Below are 20,205 nucleotides of genomic sequence, written 5' to 3' on the forward strand. Positions count from 1 at the left end.
TAAGCTGAAGATGACTCGGGCAGAAATGAGAACCGAAAAACTTGTATGGTCATCATTGTCCACCTGACCACGCGGTAGACTCTTCTAGGCAAAGACAATCCCCAATCCAACCCCAGTCGACTCCACTGACAAGGCCTGATTGAGACGTACCAGACTACCAGCACAGCTGGCAGCCTGGCACGTCTTGCCCCACGTTTTCTCGGGCACAACCGGATGTCAAAATTTTCCACTGCTTGGCCTGTTTGGGAAAGAATCGGGAAATTCAGGAATGCGTGTGTTTCGCTTGTGGGGAGGCTCTGCAATAGGGTGATGGGTCTAAGGTCTGGATTGTGCACCTTAGTGGGATGTATAATCATGTATTATCGGTTTCTTACACATTACTAGTTTAGTATTACGGGCTACTGTGTTAGAGATTGCATTGCAAGTGGGTTGGCTCATTCTGGAACCCCATTGTAGTATTGCAGTTGATCTTGTTCAGTCCAATGCAACATATCGGTTACATCATACCGCTGGAGGCCTACGGAGCACTACGCACCGGATACAAAATCAACCAAACAATTCGATTGATCTTATGACAGGTAGTTTAATTATAATTCTTTTTTGATTCCATGAGAGTATCAATTGAATAAACCTTTTCCGCTCATCATGTCAATAGATATGACAGATAGAAGAAAAGAATCTCCAGCACGCGGAGAATTATGCTTCCAATCGCAGGCATTTTCCCTGTAGATCAGCTGCCAAGAGATGGATTTACTCTCCGTTGAGGAATCCTGCACATGTACCGGGCAGCTTATGATCTGCAGCATTCGCCCTGATAAGATGATAATCTATCCCCAATCACCCTATATGTGGCACACGCCTCATTCTAGTCTCAAGTACAAGCAGGGAGATTGTGGGGACCGTAAGAGCTTTACCCTGTGTCCTAGAGAGATTTAATCCTAGCCCTAATGACCAAGACATCATGGATCATTGGGTTCCAGATTAGCGTAGATATCCAGATTGTCTCTGCCACTTACCCCTGGACCTAAATCGAGGGAAGAGAAACTAATTGTGCCCAGGCCAACAACCAGTCGAAAATGATATAGGTCAAAGTTACAGTTCCCCATTTAATTCTAACCCAAATGACAACTCATGCCAGATCCAAACTCATGGATGCGAAAAGCTTCCACTCAACGTCTCACATCATATTATCATAATGTGGTCACTCGGAAAGTCAATGCGACGTGAATCACGATTGCAATACGGACTAGAACCCGACATTCGACCCTTCTTCCAAGGAGGAGAGGCGTCCAGCATCACCGGTAGGTTAGAGCTCCAACGGTTTTGTCCTTCCTTTCCCAGGAGAGGAATATCTCAACTTGATGTGGCAGATGATGTTACAGCTTTTGTCAGGTTACCTCATTCAACCCGAAAGGTTCCGCCGCCTCGTTCCCGTCATACCTCAAGGCGATGACAATCCATCCCATCTTGTATGACAGGTGAGACAAATTTAGAAAAATCCAAGTTCATGTAGGGGTCTAGAAACAAACAGGAAAAACTTAATAAAGAAAACGAGATGAGATGGTGTGGTAAACTCTCCGATCACACATACCCGTCGGTCATAGGTGAAAATCGATGAAATCATCCCCATAGTTAAGAGGCATGGCTCAGTGCATGTGAAGGGATCAATGCGATGATTCTAGATCTCAAGAGGTACGAATTCTGAAGATATCGCCGGTGCCGCGGATGCTTTTCCAACCACTCAGAAAGCCATCTGCCCCAGCCCTAGGTGGTCAGTTCGATCCCTGCTCATAATATTGGTGGCGGGCGCTTAATTAATACATGGCTTGTGCGCATACGTGTCAGTGCACCTCATCCTGGTCCGGCCAGAAGGTTCGAAGTCTCTATTCTTGTATATAAGTTTGACTACTATGCAATCCATAAGGTATATTTCCGATAAGTTTTGGTCATTGGACTCTATTCGAGTAATCTTCACTTTTTTTCGTAAATCACAATTTAGCGTACATGGCATGTGCAGGCTGGGCCCTCCCCAATTGGGGACCCAGTAGAAAGGTGCGGAGCAAAATCAAAAGCATATGTATGGTATCTGGTATCAGAACAAAACAAAAAAGAAAGGAAAAGGGAAAAAGAAAAGCCAAGGGCTTCAAATGCATCGAATGATACCAATGACGTTTTCTGCTAAAACGTAGTCACGAGACGCAGCAATGACATCGATAAAAGGCCTCTTTTAGAATTCCACCCAACCCGTACTGGAAAGAGAAAAAGATAAGAACCCATGCCAAATTCGAATCGCAACAGTTCCGCCCGCCATGGAAGGTAAAAGGAGTTCATCTGTACATGATTAATCGCGCTTGAGGTTTTGTCCTCAATATGGCTCGTATAATATCAATATAACGGATAGCCACACAATGCCATGAGAAGAAATGGTAGGAAAAAGGAGCTGAGAAAAAAATGAAAGACCCGAAAAAAAAAATTAGGTCGAAAGTAACCATAAGATCCATAGTTGCGCCAAAATGCAATGCAGAGTCGTGATCGTACGTGTCACAAGGATATTCAATCGGCGGCTTTACATAGACGAAAAGAAACGCGTTGAAAGTCTGGGTATCATAGCCAATAAACATTACCCATCCAAGGAAGGATATGTCATGACACAGATAACAAAAGGTGAGAAGTAGAAAGATATAGAAAACAAGTTGTTTTCGGTGTTATCGAGGGTAGCTGGTCATGTCGCTCAGAGATGCGATCGGTGTAATCATTTACCAACCCTTGGCGTGGTACTCCCACGGTCCAAAGTCAGTATATTGATTGAAAGAAGCTGTCTTCGCCATATCCTTATCCTTGTTCTGATTGGTTGCACCAGGGTTGGACACACCAACACCCTGTCCCTTTTGCGCGCCCTTAGGATTGGGATATTCCTGTAAGTTCGCCATGTCATGTGCAGTGTGTCGTCGCTTGAGGAAGGCATTAGCAGTCGCACTCTTCTGCTGCCGTTCCCAAAGTAAATGACGTCGGAGTGACTCCGTGAGTTCGGTAGCAAGCATGTTTCGTCGCGTGGTCCTTGGGGAGTGAGCGACTGACTGAGGAGCAGGTTTCATTACTATCGGTTTCGATCGAGGTACACCGGGGCCACGCATCGTCAAGTTATCCTCATCGTCTTCGGGCGGTGAGGCGGGGATGGATGGGCCGTTTGGCGATGTCAAACGCGACCGTTGCAAGGCTGGACTGGAGCGGGTAGGAGCTCCCATTTTAGTTGGCTGGTGCATCATCATTGTCAAGAGGGAGCGTCGCGAGACAAGGTTGGGCCTTGAATCGACCCGCTGGAACATATCTCTCTCGTCGAGGCTCGAGCGTCCACTCTCGGTGACAGAATCCTCCCAGTCAGAATCCTCATCTTCAATAGCACTCTCGTCGACCTCGTCCTCGCTCTCGACAGCATCCTCATCATTGCCTCCAGAAGGCTCCTTAACAGGCTTTATCGTGCCATCTTGCTCCTTGAACGAAGTGACCTTCTTTTTAGGACTAGGCTGCATGGTCCCCGACTTGGACAACTCGTCGGACAGAGAACTGCGATGGGGACCACGCAAAGCCATGCGGTCCTCAAAGGAGCTCTCGTCGTCATCACCTGAAGACCCACCCAATGTAAACATCCCACCCTTCTTCTTAAAGGGCGTTGGCTTTAGTTGGGCGGAGGCTTTTGCGGGGCTAGGTTCAGCAGCCATTCTAGGCTGCGACCGATAAGACGACGAGATCAAGGAAGGAGAAAATCCACGGATAATGCTGGGAGATTTGATCAACTCGCACCGAGATGGAAGGATTCCTGAGGAAGACACGCTAGTATCGGAGGCATTAGCATTAGCAGCATCACTGTCGTTACAATCCGGTGCAGTGGTCGAACAAGACTCCGTAGAATGATTTGGCTGTTGGATGACCGGAAATGACGGAGATGGTGAGGGTGTCCGCCTCGCAGTTGACTCAGAGGGAGGGGTAGGGGTCGGAGTAGATGGCCGAGGCGTAATATCAATAACAGGGGGCGAGACTGTGGCCATTACGGACGAGATAGGTTCGAGGTTCTTCTTCTCTTTAATGTTCAATACCATGCGTTCCAGACCCAGTGAGGTGATATGCTTTTCTTTTCCACGGCCAAGACTGGCCAAAGAATCGTCACGGACAACGGCAGGCTTGATATCACACTTAGGGCGCTTGATATGGTGCTCAATTCTCTCCGCTTGCTCAGATGCAGCAGATTCAACACTGGCAGAAAGTTCTGGCATGTCTGCGGACTCCTGGCGGAGGAGTGGCAAAACCGAGGCTTCGCTCGATGCCGCCGGCTCCACACAGAAAGTCTCCCGTGTCCATAGTCTCCAACTTAGGTTTTCAAGACGACGGCCCTCTTCCATGTAATCTGCACATTTCGAAAAGACTGGAAGACACGGTCAATTTAAATTCCAAATCGCAACTAACCTGCAAAAAAATATAACTCACCCATCCACATCCCATGAAGGCTTTGCGCATTGGCCGTGTCCACTTTGTGGATCTTCGCTGTGTCCACCGTGACGACAGGAGTAGTTAAACGTGAAGGCATTTCGTATAAAATTCAACCCGAGCTTTACAATGTTGTTCCTAGCAACTCTCTCCTCGCAGAAATTCAGTTCGGGGTCGCCGTCTCCCCCGATCGTGGTCGTACGGCGCGAAGGTAATGAAGCGGGAAATCTCTCTAGTCCTTCAGGATCCACCCAGAAGACACAGACTGATGTTGTTGGTTTTGCAACGTCCTGCAATTGTCCGGTTGAGTGAAAATGGCGCCCTAGTTATCAAATGCAACGAGTTGAACTTGGACCTCCGGTACAGTATGCCCTGAGGTTTAACCAGCAATGACAGTGATGTCCAAGGGTTGAACAGGGCGTAACGGTATTCAATCCTTTAGACCCGCACTAAACAAATTACAGTGCGGAGGAAGAGATCGGCCAAAAGCGAACGACGGTCGGAAGCCAAAGTCGAGGTATAATGAGTTAGTGGTCGAGGGATGTATATGTGCCGAGACCGAGGGAAGTATAGAAGGTCCGGGATGATTGTCGTTTCTGGCTGAGAGAATTGGGGTGAGGAGGAAGAAAGAGGAAAAGTGAGAAGTGAAAAAAATTGAAAAGAGGAATATGGGGGAGGAGAGACTTAGTAGGTGGAGCGAACTAAGAAGGGAGGAAAAGAGAATAGCATAGATCGTAGTGAATGACGGGTCGGTGGAGATGGTGGGAAGGGAAGGCGTATGAGAGTGGTAACGGTACCAGGGGAGGAGCGCAAAGAAAAAGGATATCGAGGGTGGCCACCCACAGTAAAAGCCCAACGAGGGTACCGAGGGACAGGTTCTAAGGTATGGGGATGGGATGGCGGTAAGTAAAAGGATGGATCCTAGTCGCGCCTTCGTCTTCTCCATGGTCCGGACCTGGATTTTCAGAAAATAGAAGGGAAAAAAAATAAAATGAAAATAAAATTTAGTTTTTATTTAATAATATTCAATTTTATTTTTTTTAGTGTGTTACTTTCGGAGTACCCCCGTGGGTCGGTTGGTATTTCATACATTGTCATAACGCTCAGTAATATTACCGGCCTGTTTCCGGAGTTCCACCCAAGAAAAAAGTACTGAACTTGGGGGTAATCACACATTGGTGGTTGTACTATTACCCCAAAGGAAGCCGACAGACTTGCTTTCCTGGACGAATTGATCCACTTTACCGCAACCATCTTGCGGGTTTTACATGGCAGTATGACTTCAGTATAAAATGTAGATGTACTGTACATCACCAGTGCACAAAAGCTGTTTGCTGATCATTCCCTCGATATAGAGATTGAATGAACATTGATATTGAATGGCAGTGAATGGACATCAGGACCTAAAAATATCCAGATAAATAATAAATAGACCAAGAGCTGCAAAGAGGAAAAAGGAAGCAACTGGTTCTAGACAAACATTCAGACAAAGATCGACTGTCCTGTGACCTCTGATGTTGCTGACTAAGGAGGGCGATGGGATTACCTTTGCAGTTCACTTTATCAGTCACGGGGTCACTTGACTCCTCAAAAACGGGGCCGTAATGATTGGCGCAGAGTGGTTGCTGTTGATATCACTCCACTATGTCTTGAGGAATCTTTCCATGATGATTGAACGCAGACCCCTCTGACTGCTGCTGCCATTATCCATGTTGATTCTCGGTATACTGACGTACAGGTCTAGTCCATACCTTAGGTACCTTCATACAGTACTTCTGCAAGCTTTCCAACCGGCTTGTTTGGTATCAGTCCATTTCCCCAAGCGCCACCCCATTAAATTCTCCAGCATTACTTCAAGAGTCCTGCTGACTTCCTGCTGGAGCCGTCTTGATGCAATTGTGTTCGCCACGGATATGTTTTCGGCCACATTCGATACATTAATTACCCCGGGCCCATGTTCTGGACTACTTCCAAGCCACATTTTTTTCTTTCTTTTTTGCTTGCCAGATGATTTCATTAGCGCAAGGCCATTTTTCCCGGCCGTTGAATTTAATTTGAAGTTTATCCGTCGTCATCACCCTACCCTTGCGAATTCTAGCTGTACTTTCATCCTTCTGACACGTCGGCATTTTTGGTTGACACATCCCGGCTGAGAATGGCCCAAACAATGCTTTGCCTGTGTGGCTATTAACCGGTGGTATGTACCATCAACTTCCCCCCAGATTGAGTCGCATACCGGGGAACCACTACTCAGTTTCCGATCTTGCTGATCATTTCATCTATGGGTGTTCAGTTATGCATGGGTCTTATCGGTGCCTTGATTGATCTCTGTTGCTATGTAGCTATCCTAGCGAGCACAGTCCAGTGTTCAATGTCCCGGTTCGCCTTCACCTATCATGCGGGCCCTTTCCACCTAGAGTATGAAGCATTGCCCAGTGCTACAGATCATCACCTCCACCTATACCCCTAACGAGATGTCGTATTGGCTCCCAGAAGTGAATAGCAACACGAAGGGGCTGTCAAAGGGCAGTGTCACAGTTACTCCCTTCCTATCCTAACAACAGTCACAAGGTGTGAGGGCTGCCAGCTGTCACCAGTAGAGCATAGTCAAATGAGATCAATATAACCCAAGGATTCGGGACAACTCTGGAATGATCATAGAGTACGTACATACTCCGTACAAACAACATACACATTGAAGGCTTATCCATAAAAACTGCTGGACATGACCCATACCTTATGTTTTCTTTTTCCTGGTACTTAGCTTTTAGCCGCGCTTTTACCTTTAGCTTTCTTTTTATTAATTAATATTATAATTAGTTATTATTTTACTTCTGAGTGTCACGGGGCTCTAAAAACTTTTTCCGTTTCCTTCCCTCATCCCCTGTCTCACAATACTGGAACGAAAACGCCACAGTTTGATCTATAACCCCAGTTCCCCAGATAAGTGGTTCGGGGCGCTGGGATGAAGGAGATCTCCCCGATCCACCTATCACTCAAAACCCATTCGTACCGTTCCGTCACCTTCACGCCTCCTCTTTCTCTTCCCTTCATTTTTTTTACTCTTTTTCCTTCTTTCAACTTTCCGTCGGCCCCAGAGTAACACAATTCGCACGTTTTGTCAATCATGTGATGATCCACGTCAAGGGCACCAGCACCGAGGAACACCTGATTGATGAGTTGTAAGATTCGGTTTCATCTCAATAAAGTCCTCCCCATGATTCTTGCCTATCGGATCGTATTGACGGTGCGATGCTGTCTCGGTTCAGCTTCACCATAAGAAATGCACCGGATTCGTATGTGTAATTTTTGCGAAGAAAGAAACGGTGACAAGAGTCAGAAAACAGGAACTGGAGTGGAACGACATGATTGACGGGGGAGCAGGGCCGGTGGCTCGCCTTATTGTCACTTTTCTAAAGCCCTGTCTGTAAACCGTCTCATCCAACGCCCTTTTTTCTCCCCCATTCATCCCAGTTGCCGGGAATTTCGCTAGATTGGCCCAAAGGGCATTATACGATGCTAATGGGCTCATATTAATGCCGCATTTCGTATAGTACGCCCTGCCCTCTAGCCATTACCGGAAAAGGGAATCAATAGTCGGGATCCATCGAATATTATAGGGCAGTGAGTATGTACAGTAGCTACGGTGTACATACACATTGTCCTGCTTCGAAGCTTGATAGTTGGTACTATCTCAAGTATTACTATCTACGTAGTCGTCGGTAGTACCTACCTTCAATTACTAGTGCTAACTACTGAATCCACATTAGAATCTCCACGTCTGTCATGCATATCCGATGCACACAATACTTGCCAAAATAGCGTCAGCATCACTAGACTTCAAACCTTGCCGTTAGCAAATCCAAAGAGAGTAAACCTCAGAAAAATTAAAGTCAAATAAAATAAATTAGAATTTACCTCACTGCCAGTTTCAACCAAGGGCAGGATCTTAAACTTCCCGTTCTGTGGGAATTTGCCTCTTCAAACTGCTTACATACATGCAACCAGACTCGTGGGAACAGTCGACAGATGAATGATGAAGATGATGAGGTCGGGAAAAGCTGTTCAGCTGCCCATCATCCATGCACGTAATCGTTCCACGGCGACGAGAGAGAGCGAGCCACGTAGCTGCGCCTTAACCCGCTGAACAGGTTCAAATGGTATCAGGTGTAGCGCCTGCTGCAGGGTCTCCCAGGAAGGGGAGAATCTAGCAAGATTTTCCACTTTTTGAATTTCCCTCTCTTCCAGAAGAATTGGGATACGTATGATGGTTACATTTGACATTCCTGGTGCGTTTCTCGGTACTTCGGTTGAGTATTTTGCCTTTTGCTTCTTCTTCACCTATCTAGCTTTTTTATTTCCTTTTTTTTTATTTCGTCCTTTTGGGGAAAGTATCTCTTACGTTGGACTATGGATAAATGGACTAAAATGGTCCGGGTAGCAGGTACTATAGAACCTAGTTAAGCTTAGATGGAGAAAGTATGGGGATGTTCGGCGACCCCGTATTTCTTAAATCCGTACTTTAGTATACTTTATGTTTCAACTCCTCGAAAGTGTAGATATACTCTTCCTTTAACGCGAAAGAGGGTGTGTGTGAGATTAAAGGCAAGGTTCCCGCAATTTAACTTCTATCATAACCAAAAGGTGATGAAACCGCCGACCGGACAAGTCCCCCATGATCCCAGAGGTCTGGACAAAGGGGGAAAGACAACCTTCGAGAATACAATTGGAACTCGGTGACCAAAACAGAGTCGGGCTTCTTCAACCAACCACTCTTCGGGCTCCAGGTGACCTTTCCATGACATGGTTTTTTCCATGTGTCCGGTGTAGAAGTCTATGTAGAAGGTTATTTCGTCCTGAGGGAATAAATTCTACCTGTTGACTGCCAAAGTTGCGCCCGATGGGGTGGTTTTCATGGTACACCTGAACGTTTATAATTTTTCCTAGATCGAGGTAATAATAATTAAATAGAATAATCGCTTGCATAGGTTCTACTGAATACTTCATCTACCATTGACCCGAGGAAAGTTGCCGAAAACTCACGGTTGGAGGTATTTTCTCTTGATTTGATAATAAAAGATTGAAATCCTCTTCGACTTGCTCCGTATGAGAAACGGTCTCAGAACTTAGTTATACCTAATTTAACCTCAACCAAACCCAGCCTCACCGAGGGATATTGAGTGTAAATCTGGTCCGAATTGAGATGACTATCGATGTGGCGAAGAGCGGAGTCAATATTTGGGGGAAGTAAACCGGCAGTTGACAACGGGTCATGTACGCAGTAGACTATGGAGTAGGTATACATACATGGATTACCTCTTCACCAGTCTGTAACTACTCGGTACAGGTACATTAGTACCGCGTAACCCGTACGACATTTTGTGTCCGTGATCCTACTTTCTTCGTCTATTGCCTGCCCCTTTAACGTGGGGGCAAAGGTCAAAGGATTGAAGAGGCTTAGTGGCGAAAAATTTAAGAAAGTCACAAGAACAGGTCCCTTGTCACATGATGTGGGGTCGGTCCGCGGCATTACGAGAGAGGAGGCAAAAGCGCCTGTCATCGGGCGGTGGATGATCAATTAGACTTATGGCGACGGGAGAGAGCTGATGACGTTTGCTTTTTTTTTGAAGAAAGGTGCATTATCCCTGTTGACAAGACGTCAATATTTTTTCACCCCCCTTTCATCATAGCCGCGGCGCGGTTGGGGGAACGGAGCATCTCCCTCTGTCTCGCTCGCTCGCTCATGAGTCAGGTGTTCCAGGATGCCTTGATGATGCAAGTTGTACGGAGAGTAAGGAGACCGATGTAGGCTGTTGTTCAAACAGGTGATAGCCCCAATGTGTTCACCGGTATTCTCAATAGCAATCCTAAATGAAATTGCAGCGGAGGAATGGACAATAGTAGTATCCGTATAGATAACGGAGGACTTCAGTCCGACCTTCTTACGAACTCGTGTACACACTTGCATACTACATACATAGTGCGTCTCTAGAAGGCGGTATACTAAACAAGGTATTCCGTGCAGAGTACCTATATTCAGCTGCAGCATCAGGTGCTCTCGACAGGTCGGTCAGAAATTTGCCTGGACCGCGCCGGCCAATTTGGTGTTATTGTGGCTGGGGAGGACTCGGGACTTGAACAAAGGAGCTTGATAGCCACCATTGCTCTGCCCCGAACATAAACCAACTGGTGTGTCCTTGATCAACGAGGTAGCATCGAGGGGACTGGAAGCAGAGAAAGGCATGAATGCGCGTACGCACATTCATTCTCATGTTGATCCCGGCCAGCCCAGCCCTACATATATATAAAAGAGGTTTCAGATGCCCCTTCTCTACGGATTCTTGATATGCATAGTTTAAAGCTTGAATTGGTGCACAGGTAGTAGCAGTGCCATCAGCTCTTAGAGATCTAACCGTTTTCAGGGCGGAAGGGATACGGAAGCGTGACAAGGAGCAGGATACTTGTGTCAGGTACCCCCGATTCTAAGATATTCAACAACAACAATAAAGGGCTGCGTACGTAGATCTCCATTATTCAAAACGCTAGATATGTTTCGCCCAATTTTCAAATGTTCTGGATCCCTTCAGATACACACAAGCGTAACGTCCAAAGTCAAAATAGGACTGAGCAAAAACAACAAAGGTAACTGTGTACCTTCGAGCAGTCACATTCCACATATTTGCTCTCGGGCCCGCATCCCCGGGCAACTTTTTTGCGATGATCAACATCAACTATGTAGCCCGAAAGGTCTTAGCACATAGCAAATAAACCGATTGGAAACCTGTCCTTTGTTCGAGAAAATGGTACTAGTGGACGATTATGCGATCTTGCAGGTTCGCTCTAACCCTCGTCTCCTCCCCTAAGGCAGATGCAAGGGTTGCGCAGATCGCAGGCTAACCCCCGAACAAAGGACGATCTTAGTCAGGGGAGCCGTTGGTCTGTAACTTCTATGATCCTTGAAACAGGGCGAGGGTTGTGAAAATGGAGGGGAGGAAATTTTCGGGACGACTGTTTGATATCCCGCAATAGTAAGGTTAGGTACAACGTAGTATTTCGTCGTGCTCTACTCCTTGCACAACTGTCGAGGGCCGTGTCCTCATTTTGCCATGCCGGATTCGTCGTGTGTTTGCCCTTGCGAACGTATCGTATCTCATTCCCTCCTTGATGAATGGCACACTGATGACCGCAAGGATTCTTTTTTTTTTTTTTTCCAATTTTCGGTCTATCAGCTGGTAATGTATAGGTTGGTAAATTAGGTAAGAGCTGTTGGTCGGTGTAATTGCATGTGTGCTGCACGTTCACGGACAATTTTAACTGATTACCCCAGGTTTTCTTGGATGGAGTGGAATGGATCCCACGATAGCCTCACCGCTTACGACCTACAGAGTCTGGAGAAAACGGACGTAGAATGCACGAGCATGCATCCCGTAAATGGCGCATGTAGGACAAGTCCTCGTCCTGGTTCATGGGAAGTTTGGCTGGTTGGTCGGCGAGTAAATCAAATATCAGCGTAGGTATGGCGGGATGGGGAAAATCCCTTGATTCATTCGATCTTTCTGCGGGATCAGGAACGGACACCAAAGCAGAGAATAAAACGACGGTTGTGTATCCATACATCGATACGTGCAACCATACGTACATACATGCCACCGATGTAATCTCGGACGCGCCATTGGGAGGCTCATTTATCCGAACAACGAACTCAACTTCGTTGCATTGAACTGTGTCCTGGTTTTTGGGAACACAGGAATGCTCTGTTACCTCCCGAGTACCTGCCGATTTGTTGGTCGGTTTGATGGACCCGCCGTGTCGATCATATGTACGTTTACGGAATCGAATGGCAAGGGGTTTCCTATGCATTTAATTCAATATATTATATGCAGGTTCAAGAGTCATTTCCGGGTTTATAGTTATACTACAGTGTTGCCGGGTGAATCTGTGGTATCGGTGGGTAATGATCTGTTCGAGATGCGTGTGGGATGCAGGGAGTACTGTCGATTATTGGACTAAACATATATTGAAGGTTGTACGAATGACTCGGTAGTATACCACGTATTCCAACCTCAGAGATACTAGTACCTAGTCCCTGTCCGTAGAGCTTATGCTTGGGTAGCGTCGTCTTTCATTGTCAGAGTCGTAGATTTACCTGCCATTTAATAGGCCTGGAATATTCGATGGCCAGGGTCTATGAGTTCTTTATGTCGTACGAATGGTACTGCCGATGAGTCAGGTCCTTGTTCCTTGAAATCATGTGGAGATGACTCGGCATTTAGTTTTATAAGCACTGGGCTGAGCATGATTCAGCATTAGATCGAGTGGGTACTGTGGCAGAAACTTTTTTTTTTTCATTAGATGACGATGTCTTGCACTCACTAATGCACTAATGACGATATAAGAGTTTTCCCTTCTACGCTGCTTTCCCAAAGTGTATATATACTTATGCATTTGTTTATCAAAAACGTCATCCATTATCAAATGGCGCAAATGTCTACTAGTATCTATGTGCAAATGGCTACAACAGCATCCAGGTCAAAAGCTAGGAGATGCCCTGGTTGGATCTGATGCTATAGCCTGTTTCGGTATTTTAGTGTTTATCGGACAGGTAGATATAATCGGGGGAAATTAAGGGCCAATAGTAACTGCCAAAGTTGATTCCCAGTTTACTCTATAAGCGCTTGTCTACTAGTATGGAGCTAGATTCGCCAATCATCGATATAGAATACACCATAGAACTTGGGTTGTTTTGATGCTACAAATTGGTCTTGTCATTAGAGATCCAATAAATATATCGTACCGCTATACAGTGCGTTTTGGCGAAAGAGTGTTGGTTAGCCTCTACCTTGACCTCCTTTTGCGTAGCCAGACTACTAATACTGATCCATTGTATCTAACGTTTAGGCCTATATCTAGAAATGCATGCATGAGCTCATGTGTCTCCATCGAGATACTAAACGTTGATCATGAGAACTAGAACATATCGATCTTACTACGTACTTTTGGCCGGAAACAAAATATACAAGGGACAAAACAAAAAACTAGAAAGCTGTATTCTATATACCAAACAATTCATACCGAGTAAACTACGATCGTAGACACCATAAAAAAACAAAAGGGAAAAAGAATGCTGACGATATGCATCCGCTCGAATACCTCACCGCAGTCGTGTGATAACAGCGATCAACCAACGTGAGAAGTAGCGGTATAGAAAGGTACCAGCATTGGTAAAAATATGCCCAACTGTTTCGCCTGTCAATTGCCCTGCGCACAGCGTCGTTTGACGCCTTTGTCTTTTCGCTGTCACGAGAAAGCGCAAAGGTTTTCTTTATTGTGCCGCGGGACGGGATCAGGCCTTGAACACCGCGAACAGATTCGGGCCACGTCAATGCTTCTCCCCAATCCATGTGATATGGGGGATGCAAAAATAAATCATGGAGGGCTATTTTCAAGGGGGAAAGGCGGCGCCAGATAGGCAGCGATGGAGCGAGGCTTACCAGCAGGCAGGCGCAGGACATCTGGGGGAGAAAAGGAACTGTGCTGATCGGGTGGAGATTTCGGCACTGTGATGGGGAAGGACATAAATCAGCTGCGTTTATTGTGGATCGGCTGGGTCTAGAATGAAAATTGGCGTCTAGGTATCATGCAAGTCCAGTCAGGCGGTGGGGATGGGGAGGGGGCAAGTCGTAGAATGAGTTGAGAGGTGTCAAATTGTTGTTGTTCTCACCACATGGTAAGCTGCCGCATCAGCCAACGTCGGGTCATCTGAATCTTTGACTTTGTTCCCAGGGGCGGTTCTCACTCGCTGTTTCATGGATGATGATCATGATTAGTGTCGCTTTTCCTCTCCAATCTTCCTGGAGTAGACTAATAATAGGCTTATCTTAGGCTCAGGATTCGGACCAGGAAATGAAATCCGTTTGTCCTGATTGACCATGTGGGTTTGATTGGGTGGTCTAGAATAAAGGTAAATAGATTGATGTCTGTGTTCATTAGTACGGTTCTTTATCCGCTGAGCATACTCGTAGTCAGAAGATTAGAATAGCACAACTCGTATATACAGTCATCAGTTCTGTTACACAACTCTCTCCTGCATAATCATTCATTATCCGCCATTACTCCTCGAACGGACAGTTCGGACAACAACTCCTCAAATGACTTTACTAGGACTATGAGCTGTCAATTCTTTTTGCTCTCGCTAAAGCGAATCGACTGACACCCTATCCGAGGATATGGTACAGTGGATCTGTCCATCGTGACAGGTGATCCCACTACTAATCTGTATGCAACATCGTATTGCCTTCCCCCCCCTTTCTCCCCAAGAATGAACCTTTTCTCTTCCCTCCACATATTGTATCACCACTTCACATGTCCCTAGTGGATCAAGACCACGAGTCCGCGGGACAGGGTATACAATTCCACGCGACGCAAAGCCTCGATGGCGGGACAAACTAAATGATAGTTACCAACCTGAATACAAAGGACCAAAAAATATATAAAAACAAAAAAGTAAGAAAAAGTACTTTTTCTCCCCTCACACCGGAAAAGCCGAGACAAGCGGAATGAAAGAAAATAGCACTCCATGTGACCTGCTACTGAGAAACTGCCCCTGAATCACTTTACCTCATGTTATGTTTTTTTTAAGAGTCATCGCTTCATAGTTAACTAGTTAACTAGTGCTTGGGGTTATGGATTATGCTATCATAGTATACCGTGACAGGAAAAGACTTTCATCCCGGCCCGCCCCGTCCTTCCCCATTCAGCAGTAAATTTAAAGCCCTCATCCATACTAAGGTATCTAAAAAACCAGGGGCCCGACCCGGAATTTACCGCATCGGAGGATGACGTCGCATACAATAGAAGAAAGGCAGATGTACCCTGTACCTAGAGGCTACTTGGAATATGAGCATCGGAGATCCCCGATCGACGATGAACATGAGCTATTACCTCAGCACAGAGACCCGGTCCCCCTGCGTCGGCGCGTCGTACTGCACGGTATCGACTACAGAGAAAACTACTACTGTACCATCGTCATCTGACTCCTGTATTGCCAAAAAAAGAAAAAAGGGACAGGAGTCCTAGTTACTAAATTCCCCGAGACGACGGTGCCCGAAGTGCTGGGACGCGAGTTAAGTACCGTAGTGTGGGGCGTAGGGGAGTCGGATGACTCTGCTGGGGCCAAGAATGTCTTTCATCTATCTTACTTTATTGCATATCAGTAAGATCGATGGGCGGTGACAAGCACTGTCGGTCGATCGTCAGTACGGGGGGGGTATTCGAAAGGTTTTGTTATTAGCTGATGGTTTTGATAAGAGTAGCAATGGCCGTTATTGGTGATGCTGTGAAGGCTGCTGGACTGTTGTTAGGCATCTAGAAAGGTTCAGGTGATAGATATTGGAACCTTAAGAGAATTATTGACTTGGATTGGCTATGGTTCGTGGTGGCTGTGGCATCTGAATGGGGGACGGGTGATTTCGAGTACTTCACTTCTAAGATTGTGCAGTGAGTAGGATACAATGAGATGGGTGGCCTTCTTCCTCGTAACAAGTGAAGAGCACTGGATGGCAAGTGCATATTGTGAAGTCGGCAAGATCCGATAGACCACGGTATAGAGCACAGGCGAGGAGGAGCATCATTCAAGTTCATTTCTTTCATCCGTTGCAACGGGCCTTCTATGTATTCGCCATGTTTTAGACACCAATCAACTAATTACCCATGGCATGAATTGTGTGATATCAACAACCACAACCGAAAGTCTCACTTTTGGCCATAAAAATCGAATTGTATACAAGAAATCTAGAACTCCTGCTCATCATCACCGGAAATGATGACGTTGTTAATCTACTTTCCGTTAGTTCTGGTTCTATCGTAAATGCTGTAGAGATGCGGAACTCACCTTAAGAACCATACGGCAGAGCTGAGTTGCGAGCAACAGTTGTTGCCTCTTTCCAATCAGGGGATCAATAGCAAAGTGCTCCCGCATATCTAAAACCAGGGCATTAGTATCATTCCTACTTCCAAATGATCGTGAAGCGTACCGTTGTTGCCGGTCATCATGCAGTCGACTCCCAACCGCGAGTTGTTCTCCTTAACCTGGCGAGATTTGATCGAGGCAAGCGTCTCAATTGGGCTCAGACCGGAGTTCTCGGCCAGTGCCAATGGCACGGCATCGAGGGCATCTGCGAAAGCGCGCATGGCATACTGCTCAATTCCAGGGCTCTGTAGAATTTATTAGTCTAAACGTAATCCAAGTTAATGTGTGACATACCTTGACAGCGGCATCTTCCACGGCAATAGAGCAGGCAATTTCAGCGGCACCACCGCCATATACAACGCGGTTGTCTCGCACCAGGTTCCTCACAACGCAGAGGGCATCGTGTAGTGATCGCTTAGCTTCATCGATAATCTGAGAGAACATTAGTATATGTCAAGTGTAATCAATAGTATAGTGAACTGACCATCTTGTTGCTACCACGCACAAAGACGGTGACAGCACGGCTGTTGGCGCAATCTTCAATGACAAGCATCTTCTCGCGGGTGGTGCCGAAAGTCATCTCCCGGACACTACCTGCTGTTCCCAGCTTCTCTGCATTCAAGTCCTCAAAGCGAGGAACGATACGACCATTCGTTGCAATGGCAATGAGCTCAATTTCAGGGCCACCAACCCAGCGGACGGCTGGAAGATTGTTCTGGAGAAGGAGATGGTTTGCTTCGTCATCGAAACCCCATTGACAGATGACCAAGTTGGCTCCCGAGTCTTTCAGGTGTTGGATCATCTCTGTGAACTTCTCTCTTTCATAATCTTGCAGCTTCTTGAACTCCTCGACCGACGTAATGTCAAGCTTATGCTTCGTCTTCGGCTTAGGGGGCTCGAACGGGCAGGTCAAGATTGCCAATTTGGCATCCTTGACTTCATCAGGCATCTGAGGGTGGGAGAAGTCCTTATCGACAATGACACCCTTGACAAGCAGAGAATCTTCGAGGGCACCGCCCACTTTGCCGTCGACTTTGATCAACTCGAAATCGACGTCTTTACGTTCGAGATCTGCAACGGAGAGGACGGCATCGATGGCGATCTTGGCGAACTGATCGTGAGATTTGGAAACACTAACGAGCATTAGCACCGGAGATGAGCAATATAACAAAGCTGGAATCACCGTCGTACATTTTGCTACCCAGACTAGTCTTAGCGACCTTCAGTAGGTTGGAAGTGTCTTCCTTGGTAAAAGGAATCTCGTCACTAATCTTATCGAGCTGTGCAACAGCGATCTCACAGGCTTGATCATAACCATCTGCGATCCGAATTGGGTGAATGCCCTTATCGATCAGGTCAGACGCTTGCTCCAACATGGCTGCCGCCAGGACGACAACACCCGTTGTTCCATCACCGATTTCTTCATCTTGAGACTTCGAAAGTTCCACTAGCAGCTTAGCAACATTGTTTGTGATTTCCATCTTCAAAAACCTCCAAGTTAGCCATCTTCCAGTGAACGGCGACGCTGCAGACGAACCTGGGACAAAATGGTTGCGCCATCGTTAGTCACGGTGATATCGCCATCTGGGGAAATAAGAATCTTGTCGAGACCGCGAGGACCCTAGATCGTTCTTAGATGCTGTCAAAATGTAATTCCACGTCCAAATCATACCAGAGACGTCTTGACAATGTTGGCAACAGTTTTGGCCGCAACAATATGTGATTTCACAGCATCGGTGCCATGCTGTCTCTTCTTCTTTCCTTGGCTGTCAAAATCCATCATATCAGTCATTTGCCCTGAGAGGATCGTAAACACTCCCCCGCATAGTAAAAGTGTTGATCCGCAACGTACTCTCGAACGACGATGAACGGCCGGCCCTGCTCATCTTTCATCACAGAAGCTGTCAGGTTGTCAGCGGAGACTCCGAAGGCATATGATCATGGATATAACGGTAAGATTCTACCTTGAGACAAATCAAGCTCTATATAGAGGAGATTGAAAACGTTAGTACGTCGACTTCGAATGAGGGGCACGGAAGACATACGCATCGCCATTTTGTCGGTCTGTCGTGTGACAGAAGTCCAAATTTTTGTATTTGGAGAACGCAAGGAACACAACGGTAATATGAGAAGGGTTCCCCAAAGCACGTTATCAAAGCGATGTGGGGAGTTCAGGGGCCTGGACGCTCTTTCACACTGGACGGGGTCTTTTTTAGAAATTCTGGAGATGTTCTGATGTCCCAGTCGGGCTAGTGAGCTGCTTTCCATATCGGGTATAGCGCCATTGTGCATTCACGCGACTGCGCGACTCTGTTCTAAGTAGCACTGAAAGCAACCATTATCATCAATTATTCCTGAGCACCAGTCTCTATAAGGGTGGCATAGCGATCTATTCTAGTATACTTTGAATCAAATTTGCCAAGCTGTTTTCTCGAATTTTTTCGCTCACGTCTTCTTTTCGCCGGATAATGCCGCGTAAGTGATAAATTGACTTAGTCGCATTCGAGATGCCCGTGTTGTTGACAATCGCATAGCACCCGTGGAGAACCTTTCTGACGACGAGTCAACCGGAGAATCTATCCCTTATAACGACGCGAAAGAAGACCATGACTCAGGCGCCGAAAACCAAGAAGACAATCATGAGGAGGAGGAAGAGGAGGAGGAGGAGGAGGGCGTGTGAGTTGCGATGCGCAGCGACCACTGACGATCAGTGCTGATAGGAGCAGCTATGTTGTTGAAAAGATTCTCGGTCACGACTTTGCGAAGAATGTGCGCCTAACCGTACTTTCTCACATCACATTGTCGCAGATGGAGTCGCCATGGCTAATGCTGAGATAGGGAACTCTCCTCCTGCAAGTGAAATGGAAAGGATACGATGACCCTGCAGATGAGACCATGGAGCCGGAGGAGAACCTGCTGTATGTTTCTGCATGATTTCTGAAACCCGGCTCATATACCAATTGGTTTCTATTAGGGAGGGCGCAAAAGACCTGGTTGAAGAATACTACCGTGTCCAAGGCGGTCGGCCTGAGAAACCCCAGCGGGGGAAGCGCAAGTCCATGACTGGGCCAAAGCAGACACCAGAGAAAAGTGAGCCTAAAAGGCGAAGAAAGTCCCGCGCGGAAGCTGCCACCGAAAATCCAGATGAAGATGATGCAGATTTACCTCCTTGGGTTCCCCGGACCGGTAGCTGGGAGAACGAGGTGCAAAATGTTGACACAATCCTGCGTGATGCGGAAACGTCGACTTTAATTGCATATCTCCAGTGGAAGAACGGAAAGAAGTCCAAGGTCTCCCTTGAGACCTGTTATGATAGATGCCCCCGAAAGGTATGTTTATCGACCCCATATATGCTTTGAAATACTAATGTTCAAAAGATGCTTAAATTTTATGAGGAGCATTTGTGAGTTGTCTACTCCAGAAAATGACAAATTTCGCCTGGTTCTAACCATTATCAGGGTTTTTAAGGAAGGTTGAGTTTTTGCTCTATCAACATTTTTCGACAATTTGCTTTTTCTTGTACTTTTCTAGCCTGGGGTGTAAATTGGTTTAATTCAAGATTCCTGTCTAATCTTGTTGGGAAGTGAAAAGCAGTATCTTTTCTAGATAGTACTGTTTGATCACAGTGCATAAATGGGTGTTCTGCTGCAGTTTCGACTTATCTATGAACTCTAATGGCAATTGGTATCTCTGGGAAATGGGAAACAAAAAGAAGGGAAATGAAAGGAAAAAAGAAACCAAAAAAAGTTCATCAA

The 20,205-nt window shown here is 46.3% G+C and overlaps 3 protein-coding genes across 3 annotated transcripts; 1 reads left to right on the forward strand and 2 right to left on the reverse strand.

Annotated features, from left to right (window-relative positions):
- Positions 1 to 2,756: 2,756 nt before the first annotated feature.
- ABOM_000918 (uncharacterized protein) lies at positions 2,757 to 4,582 on the reverse strand (the record flags this gene model as incomplete). Its single annotated transcript, XM_022528048.1, has 2 exons — positions 2,757 to 4,420; positions 4,483 to 4,582. The coding sequence occupies 2 exons, from the start codon at positions 4,580 to 4,582 to the stop codon at positions 2,757 to 2,759; spliced, it is 1,764 nt and encodes a 587-aa protein (XP_022394177.1).
- An 11,690-nt stretch (positions 4,583 to 16,272) lies between these two features.
- ABOM_000919 (chaperonin-containing T-complex subunit CCT5) lies at positions 16,273 to 18,505 on the reverse strand (the record flags this gene model as incomplete). The annotated part of the gene is made up of 11 exons (XM_022528049.1): positions 16,273 to 16,317; positions 16,373 to 16,461; positions 16,515 to 16,695; positions 16,745 to 16,882; positions 16,935 to 17,583; positions 17,642 to 17,931; positions 17,988 to 18,071; positions 18,123 to 18,216; positions 18,303 to 18,351; positions 18,415 to 18,432; positions 18,496 to 18,505. The coding sequence occupies 11 exons, from the start codon at positions 18,503 to 18,505 to the stop codon at positions 16,273 to 16,275; spliced, it is 1,647 nt and encodes a 548-aa protein (XP_022394176.1).
- A 413-nt stretch (positions 18,506 to 18,918) lies between these two features.
- Positions 18,919 to 19,857, forward strand: ABOM_000920 (chromo domain-containing protein; the record flags this gene model as incomplete). The annotated part of the gene is made up of 6 exons (XM_022528050.1): positions 18,919 to 18,925; positions 18,985 to 19,126; positions 19,171 to 19,231; positions 19,289 to 19,368; positions 19,425 to 19,779; positions 19,828 to 19,857. 6 exons carry the CDS (start codon positions 18,919 to 18,921, stop codon positions 19,855 to 19,857), a joined length of 675 nt encoding a protein of 224 aa, XP_022394267.1.
- Positions 19,858 to 20,205: the final 348 nt, after the last annotated feature.

Source organism: Aspergillus bombycis (genome assembly GCF_001792695.1).
Source record: "Aspergillus bombycis strain NRRL26010 chromosome Unknown contig00003, whole genome shotgun sequence".
Classification (NCBI taxonomy): domain Eukaryota; kingdom Fungi; phylum Ascomycota; class Eurotiomycetes; order Eurotiales; family Aspergillaceae; genus Aspergillus; species Aspergillus bombycis.